General features: G+C 35.4%; 1 protein-coding gene across 1 annotated transcript in view; it reads right to left on the bottom strand.

Annotated features, from left to right (window-relative positions):
- The window catches only part of LOC135689252 (unconventional myosin-Va), a 39,921-nt gene extending 23,456 nt beyond the window's left edge, over window positions 1-16,465 (bottom strand). The window contains exons 1-11 of the mRNA XM_065206414.2: window positions 16,122-16,465; window positions 13,600-13,704; window positions 12,571-12,685; window positions 11,819-11,875; window positions 10,294-10,438; window positions 7,855-8,011; window positions 6,816-7,041; window positions 5,791-6,011; window positions 4,747-4,878; window positions 3,592-3,725; window positions 780-861 (exon numbers count right to left, since the gene is read on the bottom strand). Of these exons, the coding sequence (XP_065062486.2) occupies window positions 780-861; window positions 3,592-3,725; window positions 4,747-4,878; window positions 5,791-6,011; window positions 6,816-7,041; window positions 7,855-8,011; window positions 10,294-10,438; window positions 11,819-11,875; window positions 12,571-12,685; window positions 13,600-13,704; window positions 16,122-16,148 (1,401 nt within the window). The 5' untranslated portion in view covers window positions 16,149-16,465. The remainder of the gene's footprint in view (window positions 1-779; window positions 862-3,591; window positions 3,726-4,746; window positions 4,879-5,790; window positions 6,012-6,815; window positions 7,042-7,854; window positions 8,012-10,293; window positions 10,439-11,818; window positions 11,876-12,570; window positions 12,686-13,599; window positions 13,705-16,121) is intronic.
- Window positions 16,466-19,939: the final 3,474 nt, after the last annotated feature.

Raw genomic sequence — 19,939 nt, forward strand, 5'->3', positions numbered from 1 at the left:
TTGTGCTGTATTGTGTATTTATAGTGTATTTATAGCGTTAAGTTTTGGAATATTTGTAATATTGGGTGTGGAGGCAACTCGATAACGTTATGTTTTTTGCCTCCATCTCAACAATGCTCAATTCTTTTTGTATTTGTTTTTATTTTGATAAAAAAATATAGGCATTTCATGTATAAGGAATAATTTTCAGTCAACAAAACTGAAAATGAGTTCGTAGTGGTAGAAAAGTTGCTTAAACCTTTATTAATGAGCTTATACCTCCCTCTGTAGCCCATAAAACCTGTGAATATCATTACGGTTTTTGGAACCTCACCTTTTCTTCCTTTATCTTCCCAAAATCTTGCAGGAAATTAATGCATGATTTTTCGCTCGGTCGCAGGGAGAAAAAACTTTTCATACCCTGCTTTTCACAATTTTATTTCAATAAAGATAAAATCTTTAAGCAATCTTAAATATAAAATGCTACATAAAAAAATCTAATATAAATCAAAACAAAATAAACCCAAATTAACAGAGCATGTCATATGATGCCAGTCTTCCAGGATTTCGGAATATTGATACCATAACGGTGCCCAATCAAGTTTTTAGGGTAGTACGAGCGTGAGTTATATCCCAGCAGTTTCCAAACGATAATTTTTTTATTACTCTGAACATTATGGTTACACATTCTATTTTGTTTTCCATATTAAGCCAGTTCAAATATCACTTATCCATCATTTAAGAATTTTTGATTTTGGAAAAATATTTCATTATTTAGAACTAGATTAAGAGACACCTACCATGTTAAATTGTTGCTGCAATTTTTCGTTTGCATAATTGATACAAAATTGCTCGAAACTGTTGACTTCAAAAGTTTCAAACCTGAAAAAAGTGTATATAATACAGTCAAAAAAATGAGAAGTGTATTAGCAATTAAAGCGATACTATTTCAGCAGAACGGTATTCTAATACAGTCAACACAGGATCTGTAGGCTGGAATAAATATCAATATGCGAGCATAAAGAAAGGCCAGCTCGCCAGAGTGAGATGAAACACATTATCACGTAAAAGCTTGTAAACTATGACACTCGCAAAACCGATCTCATCTAGGCGGGCTGGCCCACCTCACGTTGACAGGTCCATAAGCATTTCTTTTCAGGGGGTAATGGCACATATGGTCAAATTAATTTACAAAAATCCTTTTTGCCTTATAACTGGTTAAGGAGAAAACCAGCTCTCGATAAAAAGCATCAAAGATATTGTGAATTTTTTAAAGACACACTTGTTAAGGAGACGAGCAGGAGAAGGTTTGTTCGATAAGTGAGGCAACCATTCGTCCAGGAGTGAAAGAGCATGCGCACGGAGTGAAGTCGTTATTACGCATGCGTTCTGAATCTAGGATGGAAGGTTCCTTCATGCATTTGAAAAGGTTCTCTCGTTTGCCTCCCCAACAAATACCTCTCTATATGAAAATTTTTCAGAAATTAAAAAACCGCGAAATAGAAAAAAGTAATTCAAATGATATCTTATTAATGTCAACCATCCATCCCATCCACTCAGCAAGAAATAAACTCAATGCAATAATACAATGATAGAAAAAAGAGATTTTAGAAGCTCAGGTTAGGCCTTAAGTTAGAGATTATCTAGGTAGTTTCAAATGTATGTTATGAGTAGAAATCGTTCGATGCTGCTGTAAAAGATACAAGAACATTTCACGTTGCGGCTCTTCTTACCACAGCTTCACTTCGTTAAGCTTCAAGAAATTGTATCAAAATTTGCAATAATATGTACATGGCATTCTTGGGCAAAGGTTTTATAACATGGATGGACAGTTAAGGATTTTTTAAAGAAACACAAGGCATGTTTGTTAAATAAAATCGCTCTAAGCAGAATCCTAATATAATTTTACAAATATGTTTTGTGCTATAATCAGACCACACAAGTTTGTTCTTTTCCTAACGAAAAGTGTTTTAATACCACCGCATGTTTCCTCTTCTCCATACTATTTCCGTACTATTTAAGAATGTTTTAATTGTATAAAACCCCCCTTTTCAAAATGATTTGCAAACGGACTACAGCAAAATTTTCAATGTAGGCCGTCAAGTCTAAACCACTGCGAATTCTAAACAGTTTTTCCCCAAAGCAAAATATTATTTCAAAGCTCAAGATTTCTCTGCATTGTACATGTATTTTCAATAGAAAGCAATGTTTACGGTTGATTCAAAGAATGGATCTGTTTTCCTACGAATGACTGTCTTGAGGATGTAGACAGCGAATATTTGCTAAATACCGTAAACCCTAAATACAGTTTTATCCCAAAGCAAAATATTATTTCTTCAACGCTTAAGATTTCTCTGTATTGTACATGTATTTTCAAAAGAAAACAATTTTTATGGTTGATTCAAAAAATGGATCGGATGACTGTTTTCAGGATGTAAACAGCGAATAAGTACCGTAAATCCTCGAATTAGCCCCCTGGGGACTTATTTATTTTTGATATTTTTGGACGAAGCCTTATTCGAGAGGGGGGGGGGGCTTATACGAGCAAGGGGCTTATAAAATCATTGTAGACAATAAAAAGACATTATTAAAAGACCTTGTTTATTTTAGTAGGAATTTCTTTATGAGCATTTAATTAATGACTACCAAAAGTACGAATTTGTCGTGGTAATTCAATAAAAAGTCACAGGCAACCCGTCCAATTCGAGAATATACGGTAGCAGTGGGGGCTTGTTCGAGGGGGGGGGCTTATTGACAGTTTGTAGTTTTACAGTGGGGGCTTATTCGAGAGGAGGGCTTTTTCGAGGGGGGGCCAATTCGAGGATTTACGGTAACTAAGCGGTAATTTCGTTCGTATCCAATTATAAGCCATGGATTTTGGTAGTTACTTCATTTTCGCACTGCAGCGCTGTATTTTTTGACAGGCCAAGAGGTACACTTAAAACAGGAGGGTTCTGTTCTGATTCTGATTCGCTGGTTCTTATTGCATTAAAAATTCTAAACGACATTCAACCTTGTAGCAAAAAGGATAAATACCACACTCGATTTATATTTTGTGCACGCACAACTAAAGGTGGCTACACGTAATCTCACACGGCGAAACCGCAAAAGAAAGCATTTTGAAAGATCTAGATAGATGGAAAGTCTAATCAGCTTCAGAGGAATTTATGCGACAAAAAGAAAAAGTCTTCCGGAGTTTGTGGTTAATGAATCTTGTCATGCGATGGATAGTGAGCACGAAGGGGCTAAAAAAACTTCCCCAAACTTCGCTTTAATCAACTTTGATTATGTATAGGCATGGTGTAGTCTTCGTTAAATTTTGGAGCAGCTTTTGTAAACCAAATCAAAATTCGAGATAAAAACCATTTAAATTGGATGTAACGGATGCCAAGGTTCTTTAGACTACGTGTAAGATTTTACATAACTTCTGCGATCCCTCGCGGAAAAGGCGCGTCTGATTTTTGATCTCTACCAAGGGACTTATTCTTCTCTACAAAGACACAACAAAAACTGATCTACCTAGCTTGACACTTTGCACTTATGATGGAAATTAGTAATTTGCAACATCTCAAATACTTAAATATGAATTTGAAAATGTCTTTTACTACAGACCCGTAAATGTCCAAAACTCCAATGAATTGTTTTGGCTTCACAGTTGTTACCATTGCGGCGTTAATATGCTCAACAACCCATTTGAAAAGTTGAGCATAAATGTGCTTTGCAAGAGCATCCCGTCCGACGTTAGCCTGAAATACAAGTTATAACAACGTTGCCAATGAGCTGCCAACCAAAAACAAGATACATTACATTAAATTCACGAAAGACACCGAGATGAAATACAAGAACTGATATATTAAAAACAGAGCTCCGGGTTAGTACTAGAGTTTTTCGTCGATTATACTTACCAAAAGTTTCTTAAAGGTTTTCTAAATAAAAAGTGCTTAAGGGCTACGATTTGGATAGAAAAGAACAAATAAAACACAGGGCAAGGAAAGCTTTATCAGAAAACTGTGTATAAATGTGTATAACAGAAAAAACTGTTTACAAGAAACCTGAAATAACATAACATAACATAACATAACATAACATAACATAACATAACATAACATAACATAACATAACATAACATAACATAACATAACATAACATAACATAACATAACATAACATAGCATAGCATATCATATCATGGCATAGCATAGCATAGCATATCATAGCATAGCATAGCATAGCATAGCATAGCATAGCATAGCATAGCATAGCATAGCATAGCATAGCATAGCATAGCATAGCATAGCATAGCATAGCATAGCATAGCATAGCATAGCATAGCATAGCATATCATAGCATAGCATAGCATAGCATAGCATAGCATAGCATAGCATAGCATAGCATAGCATAGCATAGCATAGCATAGCATAGCATAGCATAGCATAGCATAGCATAGCATAGCATAGCATAGCATAGCATAGCATAGCATAGCATAGCATAGCATAGCATAGCATAGCATAGCATAGCATAGCAACCATACATTTGCTGACTTTTAAATCGGAAGCAAATGTTTTCGATCAATGATAGCGTTACTGGATACTTCTGTGTAAATGCTTGCGATTTTTACCTAAATAAATATTTGATTATCATCCTCCGGATAGACCATATCGAGAAAGAGTAATTTCAGATGATCAGAATCCGAGTCGAGTTTAGACTTAGAACGGATCTGAGTGCACTATAAGCAAATGATGTTTCGAAAAGGTTAACTATGACATACTTGTGAAGTGTTGAGAGGCACAATGTAGACCTCCCCAGTTGCAACAATCTTACGATTACACAACCATTTTTTGAGTTGCCCTTTGTCGATCCCAAGGAGACCAGATACCATATGAAGATGGAAATCATCACTCTGTAATTCAAAAAGCGTCAATTTGAAAAACAGACCATCTGAAATCTAAGAAAAAGTCCTGTAAAATGTATAAATAAACAAAATCAATTATTAAATAAAGATTGGAATGATAAATTTGAAAATAATTTGCTATCACTTTAAGTGAGCGTGATGGATAAACTCGTGTCGGAATTTCCACAGAATAGCATAGCATAGCATAGCAATGTGGTTTCGACTATCTTCCCAAAAACCAAAAGACTGCAACCCAGCATACCCAGCATAACATGACATGTTAATAAAAAACGGGCCGACAAAGAAGTTGGGAGATGCATTACTGAAAAAGTTAACCACCTACAAAATAACTAACAAGCAACATTGTCTAAATTACATACTTTATCAACAATCTTGAGTAAACATCTTTCTGTTTGCTAGATAGTTTTGTTTCACCATATTTTCTGTTTGCTAGATTTGTTTGACCGTATGTTCAGAGGATGTGAAAAGTGGTTTCTTAAATGCACAAAGGAAATAAGTTAAAAGCAAAGACAAGTACACGACCATATTTTGCTCTTGGGAATTTTTGCTACTTTGCGACAGCCTTCTCAATAAGGCTCTGTCACAATGAAACACAATAAAGCAACCGAGTTACCCAAAGATTATTTGATGTATAACCCACGGGGTCTAATCAAATAATTGGCTCAAAATACTAATGACCTCAAAATACCGAAAACATGAAATACTTAGCATTCATCAAGATAAAAAGTATTTCATTCATTTCGTTTCAAATATCTAAGGAGGTTAGTCCTTCAGCAGTGCTGATTTTCAATAACCCTCCACCTAAATAAATAAACAATTTTCAATGGGTTGTTTGTGTGTATTTTGAGAGTTTTGTCTGGTAATCTTACGTAACGGGGACTAGGTAAACATTACACTTACGTCAATCTCCGATTCATCTTCTTTTTTGGCATTTTGAATGATCTGCACATTCCCAAGATGCAATATGGCTGCCAAAACCCGGAACATCATGCGCCTCGATTCGCTGTAAATACCAAGAAGTTCCATAGCATCTTTGGTTTCCTGGAAATCAGCTGCATCGTCCACGTTTTCTATATAGGCGTCTTCTCCTTGATTTGTGTAATAGAAATCTTCGGGTGGGCCTAGATCAATATCATCCAGTCAAAATAATAATCTAAAGTTAACTTATACGCAGAAAAACACATTAACGGACACTTTCTTATAGTGGACATCCCCATACAACGGACATATACGTGGACATCCTTATAGTGGACATCCCCATACAACGGACGGTGGAACCTCTATATATCGGACAACATTTAGACTAGTGTAGCGCAAGTGTAACTGTCCGTTGACTAGGGGTATCTTTAAGAGAATTTTGACCATTTGGGATAAAATTATCTGCCCGTCCTTGAAAAGTGTCCGTTGAATAGCGGTGTCCGTTGTATAGAGATATCCGTTAATTGGCACTACTGTAATTGCAAAAAAAACAATATTTCTTCTTTATGGCTTAAATCTTGTAGAAGTAATCGCTAGACACCAGGGGCGGTAACTGTGGCCCAAAAGGGTTGTCATATATTCTTTCACTTCTATATTGTACATTTTAACAAAGTGTTCTGGTCCTGGTTTATAGAACAGAGCGGTTCTAAGTTGCTCATTATAGAGTTTCACTTATAATGAGGTCAACAGGCAACTGTTTTTCTTGATCACATTAAACGTGAAAGTTAAACTCAGAACCAAGAAGCATCCTGTTCTGTATACTAAAGCATGAACAGCTCGCCCTATAAGAAATTGATTACTATATGGCAGATTGGTGAAGCAGTCATTTTTTCTTAAAAATTTCAGTAGAATCAGTTAAAAAGGGATGCTGTTATGTAGGTACCGGAAAAAACAAAGTACCTAAAACTAAAATGCAAAAACATTATGCATAAAAGTCTAAAACTTACCCAAATTCAACTCGATTAAATCTGGTGCCTCATGGCTAGCACACATTTGGTAGAATATATGGTAGTTTCTTTCATCTTGCGCTTGAAAAACAACTCGTGATTTCTCTAGAAGATAGGTCCTCATGCTGGCACCAATAATATGATGGCTGGCGTTGAATGAAATCTCGATGTACTTCCCAAACCTCGAGCTATTGTCATTTCGGATTGTCTTTGCATTTCCAATCGCCTGGAAAAATTACAACGTAGGTATGCTTTCATAAAACGACAGTCCAAAGTGGTGATATTTTAAGGTTCAATAAATAATCAGTTATTTGGTTCCGAAGTCAACGATAATATGTTCAAACTGTGACCAAATTTTTGTACCTTTCCTAAATCCTGTACTACGGCATTGCAACATTCTAGGGGGTGGGGGGGGGGGATTCATATAGAACTTTTCAAGGATTGACTGTTTCTTTGAAAACTTGTTTGAGGATTGTAGCTAAATAAAAGATTAACAGCATCGATTTGCTGTTCGTAGGGGTGTGACTGTTTTGAAATCCAGCAAATTGTGTTTTTATGCCCTAAATTTTTTTGCACAACCGGCATGCTTTGCGACTATAATTCCAAAACTGGCCTAATATCGTACTACATGAAAAAAAAACCAAACCAGGCAATTTCTCAAGATTGCTGCCGTAAAGCATGCCGGCTCCGCAAGAGACTTTAAAAACGCAATCTTCTGATGCCGCTTGCTGCTACACGAAAACCGTTATGCATATTGCATCCACCCATTGGTTCCTCCCTAAATAGAAACGCAATGTACCATTCTCTGAATATGCCACAGATGCATATAACCCTATTTTTCTGGGCAGCCTTTGTGAAGTTGAGACACTGCCTCTGTGAAGTCGACATCATAACCTCTAGACAATTTTCATCCTTTTCATCTGGCAAAACATGATTAGCAATCATAATCAATTGACAAGAGCGATTTGATCAAATGATCAATAATAAAATATCTTTTTTAAAGATATGAGATCAAACTATTAATGGAAGAACGGATTACCTCCATGATCGGGTTCGAAGCCAGAACCTTCTTTTCAATGGCAGTCTCCGTCACAGATCCCCCGACATTTGCAAAGTACCTCATGGCAAACTTGGCACTGACCGTCTTACCAGCACCCGATTCTCCGGATACTATAATCGACTGGTTTTCTTCTTGGCTAAATCGATAAACAAAGCGTATTATAAAAAGAGTGATTTGGGTGTATAATATAAAATAATCTAATCTAAAAACAATCAAAAATTTAAGAAACGATACTCTACATATTCAAATTCGTATTCAATTTTGTTACATTAAAATCCTCCAGCTTTATAAAAAACCTTAAGAAATATCTTCCTATAAATTTTGCTTACCTTCCAATGCGTCGGGTTGTATGTTCTCAGCTCAATTGATTTTAAATTTCTTCTAAATTAGCTTAAAGTAGGTGTTCTGTTCTAAATTTTACCGTGGAATCACTATACTTTGTGGAATCACTGTGGAATCACTATACTCTGTGGAATCACTGTGGAATCACTATACTTTGTGAAAACCTTGTGCTATAGCGTGGACATTTCTAGGTATAGCCTGTTTTCAACTCGACGTGTCATTATCTTTCGTTGCCAATTCTTGCTACCATTTACACGCCTAAAATTCGTAGATATTGAATGGGAAAACAAACTAAATCTGAAAATTAAGTCTGTCATCCTTAGATTGATAAACTGAAAACAAATCTAGAAGAAGAAACTTAAAATTTTGTTTTCTGTCAATTCAAAATCCAGCAACGCAACTAGTTTTGAATTATTCATCAAAGGGCCATTGTTATTTTATCATTACCCATTTTGATTAGAATGCATTTCTTGACATAGGAACACTTTGTGTGAAATGCGCATTGGCGCTGAACAGCATCCGATAGAAGACCAATATCATATAAACAGACTACCATTTAAAGGCATTCTGCAGCTTATTAGGTTACAACGTGTTAAGTATAGCAGAAATTTTCGAAACATTTACTTGATAACAATAATTAGCCTGCGTCCCAGATCATATTCTGAAGGTTAATAGGGTCTTATTCTCCTTCAGAATTTGGTCTGCGACTAAAGCTAAACAACAATCAGATTGTTCGTTGAATTTAATTCATCTTTGGTTAAAGACTAATTGCTAACAATGAGCCATTGCGCTACGCAAGTATCCCATAATGCATTTTTAGACAGTCTGAAATCAATTTTTGTTGATCCATAGAAGTTTACTGCCATTGTTTGGATCGTCGCCACGCTCGCAAAGGCCCATTGTTAGCAATGAGTCTTTAACATTCAATACCGATGCTAACTGTATTTACAGCACCACATTCACACACTTGTTTTCACCGCTGCATGTAGCAATATCTATGCCTTTATGGCAGTGGAACAATTGCGGTGTTCATTAAGGTCCTTAACATTTCATGGAACCACAAAAATTAGACTCTCCTAAAGCCAATTTTATGTTAAATCCGTAAGGTATTTGCACTACAGCAAGAGCAAATCTTTGTTATCTCTATCGCATTATAGATTCGCCCTCGCAGTAATACGAATGCCATAGGGATTCAACAAAACAAAACTGAAAAAGTCTACAAAAGACAAGAGCAAAAAGGAGTTTAACCATTGAGTACCGTTACATATTAAGGAAAATAATATTTCAAAACATCAATCCAAATTATTACTCTTTGTGTTGTTCCATTAAATAATTGAAGTTTTCGCATGATAGGCCAGTTACTAAATGAAGAGCTCAAACAAACGACTTATGAGCTGCCTTTGAATTCGTTAAACAGCCACTAGTTACGAGAGAACCCACAAAAATGATTCCCCACCATGAATGAATGAATGAATGAATGAATGAATGAATGAATGAATGAACCAATGAATGAATGAATGAATGAATGAATGAATGAATGAATGAATGAATGAATGAATGAAGGAGTGAAGTAATGAATGAATGAATGAATGAATGAATGAATGAATGAATGAATGAATGAATGAATGAATGAATGAATGAATGAATGAATGAATGGATGAGTGAATGAATGAATGAATGAATGATTGAATGAATGAATGGGCATCGTAACAGTTGCTTATGGCAAGGAACAGATAAAAAGGCAGGCATAGAACATAGCTTGGTTAATGCTTTCAAAATTATATCTGCAGTTAAAAACAGGAGGTTGGTACAAAGGGGGCTGGAGTAAAGCAAGGCTTCTTTTATTGTAAATAAACTCTTAAAAGGAAACTAAAGTGAAAAAAATACAAATTCCATCAGGATCGAAAGACAAGCTATCGGTGAAAAATTATCATTAACACTCTCTAGATTCTGTCAAAAGGATTGGAATTAAAAGTGAAGGGTTAGAAAAAATCCCCAACATTAACAATAGGAGCTCATTATTCTGCACACTAGACTAAGTTAAAGCATCTGTATTTTATGGTATAGAATACATACTCGACCATCTTTCTGAAGGCATCTTCGGCAACAGCAAAGATATGCGGATCCATCTCGCCCATTGGACGTCCGGAGTAGGCAGCAATGATGTCCGGGCCATAAAGAGGAAGCTCTTCATACGGATTAATTGCAACTAAGACAATCCCTTCAAGAAAAAAACATAAATTGGTTCAAATGAGTTGCAAGTTTCAAACAAATGGGGCTACTTAAGACAATACTTCTGAGGCAAAACATCATTTGGTTCAAATGCATTGCCAGTTTCAAACAAATAAAGTTACCTAGGACAATATCTCCACAACAAAACAGAAATGAGTTGAAAATAGTTGCCTGTTTCAAACAAATTAAGTTAATCCGTAAGGAAATCAACCTGGGGGAAAAGTCAATCAAATCCAGTGATTTTTAACAAATTCGGCCAAGGGAGACTTATCTTGAAATAAAATAGCTGACAAATGCTACTAGCTACATGATCACTGTATGATATCTTTTCAGGGAGGGTTCAAGCCAAGCAGGAATGCATAAATTACACTTTTTGATGGGAACAACAGTTTCTAATCCAATCAGATATGCCTAGCAGAAAAAGAGACAGAAAATGGAGATATTTCTTCATCAAAACTTTGCTACAAGCGACCTTTTGTTACATCCTCAGATCCTTATGATGCAAAATGTGTATAAACTGGGCGTAGCAGATGCTAAACGTTTAGGGAGGCATTAGTTGTCTAAATATTATTGTTTCATTGAGATGGAACTGTCTGAATGGAGGCTGAAATGCGACAAATTTTGATTGAGTAGGAGATGGGTGCATAAACCACCTTTTTTGTCCAGGATAACAAAAAATCTGTGCTGTGTGTTCAGCTGACAAAAATTAAGTTTGACTGAATTCAGTCTTCTGCCGAGTGCCTATCTAGACCGAAGACATATTTTGTCAAGCATACATTTTTACTACACAAACCTGTGTACTCCTTTATACAATTTTATGTGGCTCTTAAAAACTATTTAAATGTCTTTTTAACTACAAATTGATAATAAGTTTTCATTTTATATTTGAAATAGCTTCAATAGTGTTGCTATACAAAATATAATTTTTGTGCTCAGCAAAATAGATTTTGGCTTTTCAAGCAATATCCACTTTTGTTGGCAAGTTACTCCAAAACATCTTCAATTGTGGCCCCTTTCTCTGACTGCATTTGATATTCCTGCCCTAGAATGTGCTTGAGCCAGGTATATTGCTATGCAAATCAGCCAATGACAGACTCTGTTTGATACCATTCATACTGTAAATAGTTGACTTGGTTTTTATTCACTGCACTAAATGCCCAAACTGCACAAACACTGCCAGTTCTGGTCCCATAGAATTCAATTCCCTTTCAATTAAGTCTGCATTGTCAAATTATTATTCCATTTACTGTCAAACTCTGCTAACAGTCACAACATTACAAGCAGTGTTTGGTTTTACAATAACTGGTGTCTACTGAATAATTAATATTAAAACCAAGATCAAAAACTTAATTTGCTGTGAATAACATACCACAATAAGTATAGATTGCTTGTGAATTGATAAATCTCTCTTCCAAATTATGAAGGACTGCAAAATAAAAGAAGTTTTATTCACTTTCCTTAATGTGAATTTAGATTCAGAATTGTAATTTTGAGCCCCCAGACCATCAAAAATGGTGTGTTCATTTCAAACTCATTTGAAATCTTAACAAATAATTCTTTTTCTTGACTGTTTTTACTTTGAAATTCCTTTCATTGAGAAACATGCAATAATCAATTTTCATTGCAACAAACATATTTGAATTTACAGGCAACAGGATTACAGAGTTCATAGATAACCCATACTTCTGACAAAATACAATTTATGGCTTCAAAGTGGCTTTTCGTACAAGCTGTGCTCCTACTCAGGTATGTGCTGCTATAAAACTTGAAGAAAATTTGTATGAGAAAAGAACAAACTTTTTGACCCTAATGTTCTGAAATATAATCATAATTGCATTTTAATTAAGTTGCCATTGTATTCTACTAGCTTTCAATGAGCATTTTGAATAAACCGAAGATAGGTAAGAGTGCAAATAACATGCATGAAATTTTCTATGTGTTTCAGTTAGAACATACATGACAAGTTCTTTAGGTTGAAGAATGCTAGAGATAAATGTAATCAAGGTTAAGAAGGACTCTAAACAATAGCAAATTGCTAAATTATCCAAAGGCAGGGAGAGGGTGACTGCCCTTGCTGCCCTTTGGTGAAGGCCTTCTTGCTTGATTGTTGACGCTTCTCACCTGCAGGTTCATGTAAATAGCTGAGGGTAGTGAGGTCATTGGCACCAATGAGAATCTCAGGATTTCGTAAAGGTGGAAGGCTTTTTATGTCAGATGAAACATTCACTGCTACCTCCTAGGTAAATCAGAAACATTAGTAGACTTAAATTCTGTGTGTGCTTACAAAATAAAAACAATTATGACTAAATATCAACTAAAAGCTGATTTTTACATGATGTAAATCATCTAGCACCATTGCAGATATATTTTCTACCACAATGGTAAATAGTCATAGATGATCAGTTGCCAAAATGATGTTATTCATTAGCGATAAATCACAACCTATTCTTATATATTTTGTGCCGGATGTCTCAGCTATAAATTGATGCACTGATAAAGTAAACTTGCACCGAATTTTGTAGAAAAAAGATATTGGTATTTGGGCTTTGGCAAAGAATAAGGTATCTTCAAACTGGACATCAGTATAAAACTGACTCCTTTAAACACTATAATTGGTATCAGTGCTTTTATATATATGCACCAACATTGGTGCTTATTTCTCAGATCAATAAGTTCCGCACCAGAGCCCAGATAAATCTATTTGCCATTGTCTCTTTTACAAGATCTGCATGTTCAATGACCTATTATACTTTGAGCAACAGAGTCTTTCATGTGATTCTTGATGACCTTGTAGGAAAAATTTCATACCATTTACATGGTTGTTTCTGTTATCTTTTAAAATTTACAACTCCTGTCAAACATTGTCTGTAAATCAAAATTTCCTCCATCATTTAGTCTGTAAAGGGAGGAATGTCTCTAGGTTGCAATGATCAGGAAACCAAAACTTTTAAATAAGTACGAGCCAATTCTCAGAATAAAACTGAACATATTAAATTGGCAAATAAGAAAGCTCATTCTTAACGTCTAAGCATGTATGATTTTGTTTATATTATGGGGAAAGAAAATTTGGATCATAAAATGTTTATACACATAATTATCAACTCTGCACCTTTGTTGTGGATTATAAAATCAAATGAAAAGTGTATTTACCCTTCCATCTTCAAGCAAAATGTCCAATTTATTTTCAGTTGGGTCACTAGTTATTATCCCACCAATCCAAACTTGCTCTGCGTCTGGTATCCATACTTTTGTATCCTGACAAACAAGATAAAATTAATATATTAAAGGTGTATGCTGTGTCTTGTACTACATCCAAAATAAAACCTTTTGATTTACTTCAATAACTTCTTTTTCTATCTATTTTCTACTCTTTTCCTATTTCCCTCCCTTTCCCATATTCTGTTTTAGATTATGTTGCATCTCGCATTCTTTTCTATTTGTGGAATCCCGCCTTTTCTTTGCTCGGTTTGCTTCTTTTTGAGCCATTTGATAACAAGTACCTGCTGAAAACATTGTGTTTTTGACAATCAAACTATTTTATTTTCATTCTGGCACTAAATTTATTTGCCAACTATATTACAGATAGGATGAAGTCCATCTTAAAACAAGGCTTAAATTATGAGCCTTTGGCATCTTAAACAAATAGCCTTTAAAATGCCTCATCAAGTATATTTAGTCTGGAAATCTAGTGTTTTACTTCATGTTAGATTAAAATGTTTTATTGTGTTTAAGGATATGCTAGAACTTGACACAACACTGGCCTAAATAGCTGTTTCTTGCCTCATGAAAAGTTCACTGCAACATAATAAACAGCCAGTACTGCTACTACCACTACAAGTTGGTCAATAGTTAGCTTTTAAACAAATTTTTGTTAGCTAGCTCTTTTAGGCATCCTTAGAAAGTGCCAGAACTTAATCAGAAAGGCGCTCAGTCATCTACCTGGAAATGGTCATGGAGAGCAATTGAATGGCTATAATGTTTGAAAAAATGCACTCTGCTATGGCTTGAGACCTATTCACATGGTACTGTATATAATAAACCAAACCAAAATCACATCCAGTGCGCAGGGATGTGGTACTATGGAAGGTAAAACCCTTATCTACTTTGGAGCCATATTCTACTTTTGCTACTGTTTTTGGTAACATTTTGCACGCTTTCCACTTTCCATTTAGAGATGTAAAATGGAGTGCCAAGTTTCTTAGGACCTCATTTCATGGACCACCTTAATGCATAGAGCAAACCTTGAAAATGCATTTGTATATATAGTTTATTTTCGTGTTTTCTGATATCAAATACATATATTCTAAGTTTCTCTTAAATCTCTCAAGTCAACCATTAATTTCAGCAGGGATGGCACATCTTCACACCCCAGATACTCTTTCATTTCAAATTTACTACCCTTGATAAATCTAAGTTTAGTCTCACTATTATTTTTAATATTATTCTCTATGATTATGATCATTTTTTCTCTAACAATTTTTTTTCACTGTTCTTTGGTTAAATTTTTGATCTGATTTTCTTTGAGGTTAATATCAATCAGTTTTATGTCACTAATCACTTCTTTATACCAACAGTTTGGGAAATTTAAACGTTTTTGCTCTTCATAAACTATCTTGGTCAATCTACTTTCGTTCATGTTTAATACTTTATGGAAGTATATAAATCTTTTCTCTTTTATTCTACATTCCATAGGCATGAGGCCACATTCAAGGACTTTTCCATCATATGACGCTGATATGACACTGTTTGCAGGCATGTTAAAATTATCTTTCTTTTCTTTGTGCATTTGTGCAACTTTTACATGAACAAGATGTTGCTAGTCGGCAGAAGAAGGCCATTGTTCTTCCTCTAAACCTCCTCAAAAACTGTTAGGGTTTTAATTATGGCTGTCTTTGCGATTAGCACACCGACAACCCAAAAAAATTATCTAAATGATGAGAGAATGCCACCTTCAGCCTTATGATTGTCAATGGTAAAATTTTCTAAGGACCATCTTTCCCTTATTTGCTAACGGTTTTTGTTTGGTAACCTGGAACAAATATTAAATTTACATAATTTGCAAAATTGTGAAAATATATACATTCAGATAAGCTCAGACCTAAAGGAAATGGACCTCAAATTATAAATCTCGTTGCCTGCAAAACTAAGTTGAAGGACAGTGAGTAACAAAATACAAACATAAGAACTTGACGTTGACTAAGGATTAATATATGGTTATCTCGACATTTTTAACATCTTATGCACATTATTTTACATCAATGTAAAAATTGTGACAGGCGAATTATTCCCATCAATCATTTGTTTGCATTATTCCCAATTCTTGTAAAGTTACTTTTAACCTCAATGCGTCCGGACAGGCAAGAGGACCACAGCAAGGATAGGATAGTCTGCAGAAACATTGGTTCCTCTACAATGTATTACAAGCAACATGTAATTACAGCATTTCTACTAAACTTCCTTTGAAAATAGATAGCTTTGTACAGGCAAATGATCAGCTAGTGTTTCGTTTCACTTTTATTTTTATTTTCATTAAGGCCTCACATCAGACTAATCTAGGTCATATGATATCAGGAGGTGAACGCCATCAGGTTCGAAAATGTTTATTCCATATTAAAAAGAGTCGCAATTAGATAGCAATAAAAACTTTTTATAGTACGAAACTGTAGGCCTACCTTTGTGTAGAGTTCTAACGGATCCATGTTTGATATCCCTTATAACTGCATACTGCTTCTTGGGAATATTCTCAGCGTGAAATTAGGACATTAAATTGCAGGGCTCAAGCTCAAGATAAAACATTTGACCGCCAGTCAAAGTCAATTAATCCAGTAACTTGTGGTTGAACTGCAGGTACTTGGAAATACAGACTTTCAGCACAGATGTCTGGTTATTAAACACGGACAACCAACTGGTGAAAATGCTATATATTTAATGAGTAACAACTTCGGTATTTCTATACATAACGGCGGCCATCTTCCAAGTTCAAGAATCAAGTGTCGCGCCATGGAAAACAGGAAGTAATCTGGAACTGATAAACAAAAAGACAAAAGATCGAATCTGAACAATCGAAATAAAACAATGGCTTTGTCAGCAGAGCAGGTATTCATTACATACAAATCTACATATAAACAGCTTTTCCATTTTTAGAAAAGGAATGTATTTGGCAAACCACTTACCAAGTCAAAAGGTTAATGCCGTAGTAAACCACCACGCAACACAAGATGCTAAAAATTTCTACCCGGACACAAAGAACAGTTTTTTATCGTTGTCATGGATTCATGCATACATTTCATGGCATTTAGAACTTAGAAGTACCTTATTACACAAAATTCGGATGCGATTTTCTTAAGGAATGCTTCTATAAACATTCCTTAAAAGAACCAAATCTTTTAATCTGGATACCCTTCATTTCTCATGCCTTATTTTTCGGTAACCCTAAATGTATGATTTTTTAAGTTTTGTATGTTTATACACTGGATATATTGTTTCTCTTGAATGACAATGAATGGTCATGAAGCGGAGGTGATTGTCACTGATATCTAGAGCGTTGTACATGTCAATAAAAGAGGATTAGGAGAGACCAAAGTTATCTATGGAACTTATAGAAAAATTAACAAACATGATAGAAGAATAGGCCGAACTTGGGCTGTGAACGAGAGGCGAGTATTTCTCTCTCTTGCAGTCAGCATTAACATCCAATTTTGCCTTTGAATTCTGCCTTAGTTTTGCCATTGAATTTTACCTTTTCAAATATACTATAGCACTTCAGTTTAGGAGGGGGGGGCTCTCTCCTCGATCAGTTCAGCTACTGAGAGAGCTCCTCTTAAGAATTTTACTACCTACTTGATTTGTATTTATCTTATATTGTAATAGATTTATATTTATATATATTTAATGTACTTTGTTTAGTAGGAGTTGGTAATAGGTAGTGTAATTTAAAAAATGAAATGAACATGAACATCAAACTAGTTTCGTATCCTACTGTAAGCTAATCTCGAGTATCAATGATGGGCGGTTGTCAGAAGTGACTAGAAGTAGATCAGGACAGAAAGAGTCTCCTGTTTTGATAGAGGATGAGAGAAAACCTGAAAGGTCAACGTGAAGAGAGCAATGAGATAATGCTTAGAAAGGCTGTGCCAAAAACATTAATGCAGAGTTATGGCGCCATGTGTAACAACCTTCTTTGAGATGTGTTTTGCAGCCAGCCACAATGTGAAGTAACATTTCTAGCATATGCATAAAGAGCAATCGGATGACTGAGTAATGTTCCATTTAGATAGGTTTTTTCGCGTGGCAAGAGTGTTGCTCAGATATTTTATAGTAAAATTGTAAATGTTCTTGGGCATGTTGCTTTGAACTGTGGTCCATATTTTAGAAGCCATAGGAGGAGAGTGGTCAAAGATGAAGGAAAGAACGGTACCTTGAGATATAAGATGGTTCTGAAGTTACTCTTTATGTTTCGATTTAACAGCTTTCGATACCTCTATAGTATTCCTGTAAACATTATAGTGGTTGTTCATGTTTTGGCTGATGTTCTTCCATAAATATCTAATAATAATAATGGAAACTTTTCATTTTGAATTCCAGTTAAAACTACAATTAAAAATCTCAATATTACATAGAAAATTTGTAACAGGCTAGCCTGTTTTTGCAAAATAAAACAACTACAATCGTAGTTTTGAGAAAAGAAAGAAAAGTTAAAAGGTGAGTAGCTCTGGATTAGTCCAAGTTTTGTTTCTAAAGCAGAATATATAGTATGTGGTGTGAATGGAGATGCTTGAAAGTTTGGAGATGAGATAGCGTTTCTGTTGATGATCAATGGACAAATGTCACACATTTCGATGAATGAGCTGCAGGAGTTGCCAAAGATACCAAGTGAAACTAACTGACGTTTTAAGTCAGATATGAGGATGGCGTATTTCTCTGACTTTCTGACAGCATTGCAGTTGGGATTTGTTTTAAAGCCTGTGGTTGGCCCTAAAACCTACAGAAAGTTCTCCTTAGATTTGAGAATAATGTCAGGGCGTAGTTGATCTCCAGTTATGATAGAAGGGGAAGGAAAGCATGGCAAATCTGCGTAGAGAGATGACCCATTTATTGCTTTGAAGGAAGTGGCTAGAAAGTTTGATGCAGAGAGTTATGACGCCATGTGTAGCGGCTTTGGCCGAGGTACACTTTGCAACTAGCAACATAGTGCAGAAGTGTTTCTGGAAGAAGACAGAATTCACAGTCAGGTGTTTGACTAAGGTTCCATTTGAGCAGATTTTTACGAGTTGGAAGAGTGTTGTTGGGATACTTTAGTTCTAAGTTTCGTTTAAAAATATATAGTGATTTGAAGTCTTAAATTTCAGAAGGTAGCTTCTGCCAAATTTTTTAGCTAATGAATCTAACGGTCTCTGTGCCATATGTCGTTGTTCTTGCACTGGACAAAATAATGTTGCTGTTTGCTTGAAATTCATATTTAAAATTTCTAGTAACAAAAACACCCCCCATAAGCATTAATGTTGGATACAAATTATTGACAGTTTGTATATCTTAATGATCGAGAGCAGCTGTAGCTTTCTCTGGTGAATAGACACTGGTTTTGTTTTAGTTAACAATTAAACAAAACAGGAAGGTGCTATCTTCGCATATGATCCAAAGTGTACGTTCATGAATCTTGTTTATTTTATTATTAAATTTTCTATCATGGAACATTCATACGAATGGGCAATAACTAAAATGAGACCTCAGAAATGAGGTCATTGCTAGAGCTAGCTAAGGCGCATCCATAAATGTTGGTATGAGATTTAGAGCATTAAGTTTTTGGCTGGCTTTTTGCAGAGGTTATCAACATGAGATTGGAAGCTTAGCCTTGTGCCAAAGGATACTCAAAGGAGTGTCTCATCGGTGCTATCTTGTATTACAGACCCACAGATGTTTATAGAGATATCCTTCTCCCCAAAAAATAGAAGATGACAGTTTACTTCGTTCATTTTCATGCATTTATCCTCAAACCATTTCGATAACAAGCAAGCGTCTCTTTCGAGCGATTCTAATACTACTTGCGGGTCGGATACAATGGCGGCGTCAGCCACTAAGCTCTGGGGAGGAGGAACAAAATAAAAAATCTTAGGCCACGCCCTTTTCACACCAGAAAACGCCTATTTACCAACATTGAACGCAAATTTTACCTGAAGAGGTCGCCCATGGCTAGATTTTGGTTACGTAAAGGCGGTTTCAAAGTTATACGATTACATCACAAAAAGTACGCTGCCAAAATATTACCCCTCCAAGCATTTTCTCATCGAATTTAGACAAAATACAAAGTTGCTTCTGCCCCCCCCTGTTTCCTTGCAGAGCAAGGGGCCCAGCACTGAGCCTTGTGAAACGAACAAGGAAGTCTTTTCCAGGTACTGAAAGAGCTATTTACTTTCACTCTTTGCCGCCTTTCATGCAAATTGCTGTGTAATAGAATAAGGGCGCCTTTGCTGAATCCATATGCTGTGAGTTT

Source organism: Rhopilema esculentum, chromosome 9, assembly GCF_057945365.1.
Source record: "Rhopilema esculentum isolate cy_ngs chromosome 9, ASM5794536v1, whole genome shotgun sequence".
NCBI classification, from domain to species: Eukaryota; Metazoa; Cnidaria; class Scyphozoa; order Rhizostomeae; family Rhizostomatidae; genus Rhopilema; species Rhopilema esculentum.